General features: G+C 35.5%; 1 protein-coding gene across 1 annotated transcript; it reads right to left on the bottom strand.

Annotated features, from left to right (window-relative positions):
• Nucleotides 1-2,888: 2,888 nt before the first annotated feature.
• Nucleotides 2,889-10,725, bottom strand: LOC123523220 (proteasome subunit alpha type-4-like). Its single transcript, XM_045300933.2, has 7 exons — nucleotides 10,490-10,725; nucleotides 9,126-9,203; nucleotides 7,754-7,842; nucleotides 7,100-7,230; nucleotides 4,743-4,866; nucleotides 4,232-4,384; nucleotides 2,889-3,555 (listed from the first exon to the last, which is right to left on the bottom strand). The coding sequence occupies exons 1-6, from the start codon at nucleotides 10,624-10,626 to the stop codon at nucleotides 4,248-4,250; spliced, it is 696 nt and encodes a 231-aa protein (XP_045156868.2). The 5' UTR covers nucleotides 10,627-10,725; the 3' UTR covers nucleotides 2,889-3,555; nucleotides 4,232-4,247.
• Nucleotides 10,726-12,123: the final 1,398 nt, after the last annotated feature.

Here is a 12,123-nt window from a genome sequence, read left to right as displayed (position 1 = left end):
ATGTGCTCTTGCCTATAACTGGCCATGACGATGGTAAACAAGTGTTGAAAGTTTCAAAGCTTTATCTCAAAAGACTTTGTCAAAATGTGGACTGGTACGAAAAACTTAACCAAGGTGTGACGCCGACGCCGACGCCGTGGTGAGTAGGATAGCTCTACTTATTCTTCGAATAGTCGAGCTGAAAATGGAGACAATTTGAATAATTCATGTTAATTTTGGTTCTGTTGCTCCATACTCCTCATCACTATCTATCAAAATTTCCAAATTATCATTTAAAAAATAGCACTTTTCAGAAAGTTACAGCATGAATATCTCAACTGAGCCAATAAAATGTCCATTTCCTTTGTTTTCAGTCCTTTAGTAGTTTCAAAAACATTGTGTAGACAAAACAAAACTAGAGTTGTCACAGGAGTGACGAATTATACCCCCACATTATGGGCTTGTCACAGAACTAAGCCGATGTCGAAGTTGAACTTACTTGACCTTTGACCTACTGACCTCAAAATCAATAAAGGTCATCTGCTGGTCATGATCAACCTCCCTATGAAGTTTCAAGATCCTTGGCCCAAGCGTTCTCAAGTGATTGTCTGAAAAAGGTTTAAATGTTCTGGGTCACTCTGACCTTTGAAACTCAAAATCATTACATGTCATCTGCTGGTTATGACCAACCTCCCTATTTAGTTTCGTGATCCTAGTCCCAAGCGTTCTGAAGTTATTGTCCGAAAACAGTTTTAATGTTCCGGGTCATTGTGACCTTCACCTTTGACCTACTGACATCAAAATAATTAGGGGTCATCTGTTGGTCCTATCCAACCTCGCTATCAATTTTCATGATCCTAGGCCCAAGCATTCTCAAGTTATCATCTGGAAACTGTTTAACTGTTTCGTATTATTGTGACCTTGACCTTTGACCTACTAGCCTCAAAGTGGAACATGACCTGTATTCAATCATGTTACACCTGTGTACAAAAAGTTATGATCCTAGACCCAAGCGTTCTCAAATTATCATCCGGAAACCGTTTAACTGTTCCGAGTCACTGTGACCTTGACCTTTGACCTCAAAGTAGAACTTGACCTGTATTTCATAATGTTACACCTGTGTACTAAAATTTATGATCCTAGGCCCAAGCGTTCTCAAGTTATCATCCGGAAACCATTTAACTGTTCCGAGTCACTGTGACCTTGACCTTTGACCTACAGACTTCAAGTCGAACTTGACCTGTATTTTATGATGTTACACCTGTGTACTAAAAATTATTTAAATTGGTTAAGCCTTTCATGAGTTATCATCCGGAAACCGTTTTACTGTTCAGGGTCACTGTGACTTTGACCTTCAACCTACTGACCCCAAATTTGAACTTGACCTGTATTTTCTGATGTTGCACCTGTGTACCAAAAATTATTTAAATCGGTCCGGAAACCATGAAAATCAACGGACCGACCGCCAAGCTCACTCCTATATACCCCCACAAACTTGTTTTGTGGGGGTATACATAATTAAGAACAAAAAGGAAGATAGTTTGAAAATTATTTACGATAGTTATGGTTCTTATTTCTGCACTCCATCTTATTGACATCTATCATTATTTAAAGTTTCATTAAATTTTCATTCCTGTCAGTGGTTTTCATGTCATCATTTGAATAAAGCCATCATTAAATGTGATTAATACTCTCAGACACCACTTACATATAGGGAAAGCAAAATATTGTGATCAGGACCTTTGACCTTCAAGTATGATATAAACAAGAGCTCGTAGAACACAAAATGCCCCCCTGGATGCATTTAGTAATTGCACAAGGAACAGAAATTATTTGGTCACTGTACACAAAAGTTCTACTGTTTTAGGTCAATGTGACTTTGACCTTTGTCATACTGACCTCAAAATCAATAGGGGTCATGAGTAACCTCCCTATTAAGTTTCATGAATCTGGGCCCATGTGTTTTTGAGTTATCATCCAGAAACTGTTTAACTGTTCAGGGTCACTGTCAGAAAGACCTTGACCTTTGACCAACTGAAATCAATAGGGGTCATCTACTGATCATGATCAACCTCCCTACTAAGTTTCGTGATCCTAGGCCAAAGAGTTGTCAAGTTATCGTCCGGAAATAGTTAACTATTCCAGGTCACTGTGACCTTGACCTTTGACCTCAAAATCAATAGGGGTTATCTGCTGGTCATGGCTAACATCCCTATCAATTTTCATGACCCTAGGCCCAAGCGTTCTTGAGTTATCATCCGGAAAATGTTAACTGTTCCTGGTCACTGTGACCTTGACCTTTGATCTACTGACCTTAAAATCAATAGGGGTCATCTGCTGGTCATGATCAACCTCCCTATCAACTTTCATGATCCTAGACCCAAGCATTCTTGAGTAATCCTCTCGAAACCATTTAACTGTTCCAGGTCACTATGACATTGACCTACTGATCTCAAAATCAATAGAGGTCATCTACTGGTTATGACCAACCTTCATGATTCTAGGCCTAAGCATTCTTGAGTTATCATCCGGAAATGGAATGGTCTACATACCGACAGACATCTGCAAAACAATATACCCCTCCTTTGAAGGAGGGCATAAAAATATACACTATGATGTACATAAATATATAGTTAAAAGGGCCATCTATCTTGCTGTCCTACAACAATCTGACTGAAACTTGCAATGTGTTATTTTCCTTTAGTATTTTAACATTTCTACCATGTTTAATTCAAATACTCCAAACCATGTCTTGAATATGGCTACAGACGGATGGATGGAAGACACCAAACACTATCTTCTTTCGCCTTCAACAGGGGATAACTAGCAGTAGATGTATAAACTGCGTTAGGGTTAGCTTGATTTAAAGAAGTAGGCATGTCAACAGTAACAGAACAAGAACAATAAAATTCAAATTTATCAAATTTAATGTTGCAATTGTATTGTACAAACATAAATTATCATATTAAGCACTTTTCAGAAAGTTACAGCATGAATATCTCAACTGAGCCAGTAAAATGTCCATTTCCTCTGTTTTCTTTTCACTCCAAAGTGATATTTATAAAACAGATTACACTTATCAATCTTATAACACAATCAGGAACAAAACATGAAATATACAACATTCTGCAGCAGTGAAGATACCTTTAGTCAATCTAATTCTATGGCCAAAATTCATTCATAAAAATATCTCTCAAATTACAATGACAAGGTGTCCAAAATGGCTGTAATTTATAATGGACACATCAAAATGGATTTTGACCATATTTTCAACATAACTTAAAAAAAGCTAAAATCTTTCTAATTCTGTTGACTATTGTATAAAACAAATATTTTCATTTCAGAAATAGCTGTTATGGAATAGGAAAATGAAACAGTAGTTTAACATTTTTTAACGTTTTAAAATCATTAGAAATGTTTTCCACCATTTAAACAAACAAAATAATTTATGATATTTTTAGTAAATAATGTCTTTTTCAAATATTAAAGTAATGAACATAAAATAAAGCATCAGCTCTGAAGTGCACATTTCTACGGCTGGTGTTCCAGATCCAGAATATCTCAAATATTTCACACCTGCAAAATAAAGTAGAGATCTACTTTAAATTTTAAAAACTATACAAACGTTGCCTTTACTTTCATTTACATTCATTTCTCTTTCATCTTTTATGTCTACAGGGTGTTTGGTCTGATGGGGTTCCACAGTACTTGATTTACTAAATCAAGTTTCTTAGTTTCTTAAGGGTGCAATCAAAACTCCTTAAATGAATCCTCAGTCAGTATTTTCTTCATTTAACATTTCCCTTTCTTCTAAATGAAGACTTTTCTTATTACTGAAACTCTTGTTTTCTAGACAAAAATTTCTTAAATTAATTAACTCTTGATTTTTCTAAATAAAGACTTCTTTAATTGACAGATTTAAAGATCATACAACAACAAAGGCAAAAGTAAATTTTAAGATGACAAGAAATTATTGTTATATTTATCAAGAAGGCTTTAAAATGTCAGTTATATGTGATGGAAACACATTCATGAGAATTACTTGTTTTTACTGATTTTTACATTAGATATTGAATAGTGTTTATCAATCTATCTTTTCCAAATTAAAATGACTTACACTCTTCTTTTTCTAAATCTGGACTTTGCTTAATGTAACTTGATATATTATTTATCTAAATCAAAACATTCTTTAATAATCTTTCACTTATGTTTTACTCAAACAATATACATTGTATTTCACAGTGCAACTTACAGTATAATTTCCTAAATCAAGACTTTTCTTTTTTCTTCTCTGCTTCTTTAGCCTCCTCAGCTTCGTGTACTTTAATCAGTTCATCCACTGTCTTGTTGTCTAGCACTGTTATCTTCGTCTTTCCATCCACTCGGGTTAGAGATGCCAGTTCAACTGAATAGAATGTAGGATTAGAATTAATGACTGGGAAGCCTTTAGTGAACATTAACTAAAACAAGTTATCTAACTTGTTTATTTCAGTAGAATTAATGACTGGGAAGCCTTTAGTGAACATTAACTAAAACAAGTTATCTAACTTGGTTATTTCAGTAGAATTGATGACTGGGAAGCCTATAGTGAAGTTTCAGTCTAATGTATGTAATAGTTACTGAGATATATGATCAAGCAAGAAAAGCTTTAACCAAGCTGTGATGCCCACAATGATTCCTAGGTAAGCAGAATAGCTCTTACTATTTTTCATATAGCCAAGCTTAAAAACAGGAAAACACTTCTCAACTACTCCAGGACCTACCTTTTTCTGAAGTAAGTTTGGTCATATCTAAAGTTTTGCTGAGAACTTTGATTGCCAGCTGTAAGGCTTGTTGAAGAGTTGTCTCCCCTTCTTTATAATCTTGTTTTAACATTGAAACTGCATTCTGAAGAAAAAGTAAGGAGAAACTGTCTTAGAACGGTATAGTCAGTTTCTCTTATGTTTGAAAAACACAAAGTACAACTGTACAGTAAAACAATGAGGTAGCAGGGAGACGAGTAAAACAAGAGCACCGCCGTGCGGGTGCTGACGCTCATCTGATTTTTTTTGTGTAATAGAAATATTGTCCTACCCATGATTTTCTAAGTCTAAAAAGGGCCATCATTCTTGCAAAAAGCAGGATAGAGTTATGTTTTTGATGTACAGTGTCTACTTATGATGGTGAAAAACGGTTGCAAGTTTTAAAGCAATAGCTTTGATAGTTTATGAGAAAAGTTGACTTAAACATAATACTCAACCAAGAAAATGATTTTCTAAGTCCAAAAGGGGCAATAATTATTGCAAAAAGTAGGATGGAGTTATGTTGCTTGCTGTACAGGGTCAGCTTATGATGGTGAACAAGTGTTGCAAGTTTCAAAGCAATACCTTTGATAGTTTAAGAGAAAAAGTTGACCTAAACATAAAACTTAACCAAGAAATCTGATATTTTCTAAGTCCAAAAGGGGCCATAAATCTTGCAAAAAGCAGGATGGAGTTATGTTTCTTGCTGTACAGGGTCAACTTATGATGGTGAACAAGTGTTGCAAGTTTTAAAGCAATAGCTTTGATAGTTTAGGATAAAAGCTGACCTAAACATAAAACTTAACCAAGAAAACTGATTTTCTAAGTCCAAAAGGGGCAATAAATCTTGCAAAAAGCAAGATGGAGTTATGTTTCTTAATGTACAGGGTCTGCTTATGATGGTGAACAAGTATTCCAAGTTTCAAAGCAATAGCTTTGATAGTTTAGGAGAAAAGTTGACCTAAACATAAAATTTAACAAAGAAATCTGATATTTTCTAAGTACAAAAGGGGCCATAAATCTTGCAAAAAGCAAGATGGAGTTATGTTTCTTGCTATACAGGGTCAGCTTATGATGGTGAACAAGTATTCGCAGTTTCAAAGCAATAGCTTTGATAGTTTAGGAGAAAAGCTGACCTAAACATAAAACTTAACCAGGCAACGCCGACGCAGAAGCCGACGCCGACAACCGCTCAAGTGATGACAATAACTCATCATTTTTTTTCAAAAAATCAGATGAGCTAAAAATTATCAAGCTTTCCATGGTTTAAAGCGATCAAACCACCAAAAATAGAAAAAACCGGCTGGACCTACGGTACATAATTCTGCTCATTTAAGCCCCGATGCTTGAACTATCAATGCTCGAATGAGTCATGTTCCATTGCATATAGTGCACAATATCATTGCAATGTTCAATGAGTAGTATTTGTCCAAGAGAGTAAAACACCGAAAAAAGGATGGAAATGTGTTACAATATTTAATGTCTCTTATCAATATTTGTGCATTCAATAAAAGTGAGACAAACCCTACAACTCCAAGAATAATTTTACTCCAAGGTTAACCTTGACTAAATGAAGTTTTAGGCACAACAAAATTAGTAACTACAAACAAGGCCACCACCTGAAAGTGTCTCGCCCAGAGGAGCTTTGACTCATGAAATAGGTGCAAAATGAGTTTTAAAATCATCTTCCGAAGTTTCAAAGTTATATGTGTAACAACTGTTTGAAAAATTCATATTTTTTGTGAATTTTCAAAGGTTGATTTCTTCAAGGTCACTAGGGAATCAGGACTCGCCATGGGGTTTTAAATGGGTTTTTGAATCATCCTACAAGGTTTCAAAACAAAATATGTATCGGTTTTGTAGAAATTGTCATTTTTGTGAATTTTCAAAGGCGTCAAAAATATTTCTAAAAAATGCTAATTTCTTCGAGGTCAAGGTCACTAGTTGGCCAAGACTCACCATAGGGGTGTAAAATTTTAAGTTTTTGGAAAGCAATACATTTAACAGTTTTTGAGAAATTGTCATTTCTGTGAATTGTCAAAGGCGTCAAAACAATCTCAGGTTATTGTTGCCTTTATCTTTAACCTGCTGATCTCCAAAACAGTGGGGTCATCTACTGACCACAGGCAAACAAGTTTGACTATGAAGACCAAGCAATCTCTAATTACTTATCAGAAACCAAATGGTCTACCAGCATACACTAACAGACGACCCAACTGACAATGAGCAAACCAATATATACCTTCTTTTTTTCAATGGGTACATAATAAATCAATTTAATTACAGCATCAGCTTTGTCAATTACTGCGAGAAAAAGGAAAATAATTTTTTTGACATACTGCACTATTGTTCCCTATACATGTAGCTTTCCATCCTCCATAGTTACCGCTTGGATCACTCTGATACAATTGAAATCCATAGTGTTTGTCCCAGCCCATATATAACAAAGACACACCAAAAGGTCTTTTACCTAAATAAAATGTTTTATACACATTACACTTTTTAATATTGAATATCATCATATACATTACTATGAATAGTAACAAATACATCCTTAAAATAGTCTGCCAGTGACAGAATAATACCTTGTGCGCTTTAATCATAATGACCCTCAACAACAATTTGGACAATCCAGATATCAAACTTGGTCACAATTTTGTGCCCATAAACATTCTGGCCAAGTCTGGTGAACACTGGATAAGAACTGCTCAGCTAGAAAAGGCACACCATAGGTGTTCACATTATATGTACCTTTCACAGGAGTATAAAAATGACAAAATTACATTGTGTGTGTATGTATATACATCAGTCTGCGAAATTAGCACTTGTCCAGGTGTCCGGGACAAGTAATTATTGTTTCAGACAAGTAACTTCTGCAGAAATTATGAAAAGAGTATAAAGGAAAGCAATTCAATTATGCCGATTTGGACACATAGTTTCAAATCCTAAATTCACAGACTGTATACAGGTGCTGCAACAAACTTGAAACTTACCTCCAAACTGTGTATATGCTTGTTTGAGATCACACAGAGTGCTAACCAACTGTTCACATGGAATTGGTTCTTGATACTGTAGTAAGTATCTGAAAATTTAACAAAACAGTGCAAAAACTAACATGCCAATTTGCTCTTGCTAGTCAGCACATGAAAAAGCCCAGTGGCATAAATAAAATGTAGTCTATGTTTGCCAAGCTACCACGTATATGATTTTGCCTCTTCATAATGAATTAATAAGCTGGGACTCTACTGCAATACAATCAAAAAAGGTTATTTTTGACAATGTCAGGAATCTTCATAAAGAGATGCCACATCTCCTTATGAATCTGCATGCAAAGAATGACTTGAATGTCTTCATCCATGTTAAATCACAGTCATGGAACATGGTTCTGCAGTATCATTCCATTTTAATCGAAGATATGAGACATGGCTCATATTAAATACTCACCCAAAAGTTTAATATCTGTGCTAAGAAAGTTGAAAATCAACCATGTATAGCAAAGTTACTGACTAGTCATAAATACATTTTTTCTATCACTAATAAACCCTAAAGTCCTGTCATTGGAGCTAAAATCCATGGTATCTTTATTCTTACGAAACTCCCAGTTATGTTTTGGTGAACATAAAATTTCTTGCCAACATATTTCAGGTCCCCTGATATGATTTCCACTGATGAATTAGATATGTGTCTGTTACTGGTCCTATATTATATTATATTACTTGCTGACAATGCAACACTGAGCACTCATATCACGTCAGGGGTTGAGGGGCGAGTCATCAAGAGTGAGGGTATGGCCACTACATCATCAAGAAACTGAAGATAACAGAAACTGAATCCTTAATTTTTTTTAAGGGTGATAGGGTTGGGGAGGGGGGAATGAAAGAAACTGGAAGTCATTCATTGTTTGTGTCTGTGATTTATTATCTATTTTTGTAGGGTTTAAATCCCAAAATGAAACTGAACCCCAGGTGTACAACTTTACATACTGAATAACATTCAGATTCCTATAAATTTTTGGCTCCGGGTCAAAATAAGCTACAACTAACAAAGTCTTTTAGGACTTTCATGCATATTTCCTACAGAAAAAGGCAGCACATAAAGATACAGGGCAGACACAGAATAGACCGTATTTATCTTTGTTCCCCACAAGTGAAGAAATGTTTCAGTAACAAAGTAGTTACGAGGTAGACACAAAACAGACTAAATAAAGCTCTGATCTAAAGTGCAACAAAATATCATTTAAACAGATTTTGCAGTTAGTATGTGCCCATCTTTTTACAGGGGCAAAAAGGCGCAATGAAATCTCATTATAATTTGGATTTTATTGAATTATTTTCATTAGTATGTGACTTTCTCTGGTTTACATACCTTTGTGCTATAAGTCGGAGTTCATTTGTGAGAACATTGGCGTCTGATGTTATACCTGCTACACTGCATACCATATCACTGAAACATCAAAAGTATAAGTTTATAAAGTACTGACCACACTTGCCACACTGCATACCATATCACTGAAACATCAAAAGTACAAGTTTGAAAAGTACTGACCACAAAAAGGGGACTTCAAGGAAAAGTTGTTGGTGATCTAGTGCTTAATTTGTTGGCTGCTCAACCCAGGGGTTGTGGGCTCAAATGTTCGAAATAATGTTCTGAATCATGTTTCATCTACAGAAACACCATTACATAGAAACCTGTAAACCTCCAATCAGTGTGTGAAACCATAGCCTTAGGAAATTTGTCCTCTTCCTAGCCAGTTATCATGCAGTTTCTTACTGGGAGGGGATACATCAAGCAGGTTCTGAGAAGTGGTTACATGGACCATCTGCACAATTTTCAAAGAGGTTCATATAAATGATACGGTAATAACTGAACTAATCACGGATCTCATATAGATCTACAAAAGACATACCTTACTGAACAGAATCAAATGTCTTACCCAAGGTTTACAACTAGGGTTAACCCCCTATACTCCAAAGATTTACTACATATTATACACCATTCTCTGCTTCACAGAAGCCTGTCACCAATTTTTGTTTCAATATTATACCTTTTTGTATGATCAATGCACTTCTTACGGCATATAATTAATTTAAAATTAGATACCAAAATTTTGTTTTGTTTTCCGGTCAGAACGTAAAAGACCAGAGAAAACATCCTTATGCTAGAGCAATGGAAGACCCCTACTGGAACGGGTATAAGTCATGCTTTCTGCCATAGAAACCAATTTTCCTACAATTAAAACTTGACTGAAGAACTTGCACATATTCTAAACATACTCTCAAGAAACCTATCCTCTATAAGTCAGGTTTCATGAAAATGTTTCTTGTACTTTGGAAGTCAACAAGGATCTATCTTTTATGACTGACAGACAGAAATGGATGGATAAAGGGACAGAATAAAACACTTTGTTTTTTTCCAGCCGAAAGGTCCGGAATCTAGCTTAAATAAATTTTGTAAAGCATTATAATCCACATTAAAAAAGAAAGTGCTTGCGAGAGAAGCAGTATAAAATTATTTTCAATTCTCTGACTGTTACTGCCTTAAAAATACACTTATGCATGTTGTCTCACTGCAGCTGGTATACCATTTTACATATGTTCAAATCTAGTTCTAAAGCATGCAACTGTCATCTCTGAAGTTGTTACAAGTATATGCCTGTGAAAAAATAGACGTTATTTCTAAAAACAGTTACATTTTTTACTGGTGGTAATATTCCTTCAAAGAAAACTTACTCATGAAGTTTGTATATTTTTTCCGAGTATGCAACCTCATCTAACAGTTTATTGGTATTACGTCTCTCTGCTGCCAGAAGGACACCATCATTGGCCAGAATTCCTAAACAAGTGCCTGCATGCCCTATAGCTTCCATCGCATACTCCACCTGGTATAGTCTCCCCTCTGGGGAGAATATTGTCGTCCTTGAGTCATATCGGCGAGACTGAAAATAAGTTAAAGCAATGTTATCATCTCAGCAAATTGCAAAAAAGTCCAATCTTTAACTCAAATACCACTTCCTCAATAGCCGACTGAATATTATCACAAGGAGCTGGGTCAGTACAGAAAAAACAAGAGGGCCATGAAGGCCCTGTATCGCTCACCTGACCTATTGACCTAAAGATCATCAAGATCAACATTCTGACCAAGTTTCATTAAGATATGGTCATAAATGTAGCCTCTAAAGTGTTAACTAGCTTTTCCTTTGATTTGACCAGGTGACCTAGTTTTTGCCCCCACATGACCCAGATTTAAACTTGACCTAAAGATCACCAAGATTAACATTCTGATTAAGTTTCAAGAAGATACAGTCATAAATGTGGCCTCTAGAGTGTTAACAAGCTTTTCCTTTGATTTGACCTAGTGACCTATTTTTTTAACACACCTGACCCAGATTTAAACTTGACCTATAGATCATCAAGATTAACATTCTGACCAAGTTTCATTAAGATATGGTCATAAATGTGGCCTCTAATGTGTTAACTAGCTATTCCTTTTATTTGACCCCCGTGACCTAGTGTTTGACCCGACATGACCCAGATTCGAACTTGACCTAAAGACCATCAAGTTTAACATTCTGACTAAGTTTCATGAAGATACAGTCATAAATGTGGCCTCTAGAGTGTTAACAAGCTTTTCCTTTGATATGACCTAGTGACCTAGTTTTTGACTCCATCTGACCCAGATTTAAACTTGACCTAAAGATCATCAAGATTAACATTCTGAGCAAGTTTCATTAAGATATGGTCATAAATGTGGCCTCTACAGTGTTAATTAGCTTTTCCTTTGATTTGACCTGGTGACCTAGTTTTTGACCCGACATGACGCAGATTCAAATTTGTCCTAAAGATCATCAAGTTTAACATTCTGACTAAGTTTCATGAAGATATAGTCATAAATGTGGCCTCTAGAGTGTTAACAAGCTTTTCCTTTGATATGACCTAGTGACCTAGTTTTTGACCCCACCTAACCCAGATTTGAAATTGAGCTATAGATCATCAAGATTAACATTTTGACCAAATTTCATTAAGATATGGTCATAAATGTGGCCTCTACAGTGTAAACTAGCTTTTCATTTGATTTGGCTTGGTGACCTAGTTTTTTATCCTACATGACCCAGATTCAAACTGGACTTTAAGATCATCAATATTAACAATCTGACCAAGTTTCATGAAGATACAGTCATAAATGCGGCTTCTACAGTGTTAACAAGCTTTTCTTTTGATTTGACCTGGTGACCTAGTTTATGAACCCAGATAACCAAATATCGAACTCATCCAAGATTTTATTAAGGGTAACATTCTGACCAAGTTTCATTAAGACTGGGCCAAAAATGTGACCTCTAGAGTGTTAACAAGCTTTTCCTTTGATT

The sequence above is a fragment of the Mercenaria mercenaria genome, chromosome 8 (genome assembly GCF_021730395.1).
Source record: "Mercenaria mercenaria strain notata chromosome 8, MADL_Memer_1, whole genome shotgun sequence".
Classification (NCBI taxonomy): domain Eukaryota; kingdom Metazoa; phylum Mollusca; class Bivalvia; order Venerida; family Veneridae; genus Mercenaria; species Mercenaria mercenaria.
This window is presented reverse-complemented; position numbering and strand designations above follow the sequence as displayed.

Coding starts and splice junctions, on each gene's coding strand:
- LOC123523220 (XM_045300933.2), bottom strand. CDS start 10,626: ATGGAAGCTATAGGGCATGCAGGCACTTGTTTAGGAATTCTGGCCAAT. Junction 9,204..10,489: donor AAAATATACAAACTTCATGA/GTAAGTTTTCTT, acceptor TTGATGTTTCAG/TGATATGGTATGCAGTGTAG. Junction 7,843..9,125: donor CTCCGACTTATAGCACAAAG/GTATGTAAACCA, acceptor TTAAATTTTCAG/ATACTTACTACAGTATCAAG.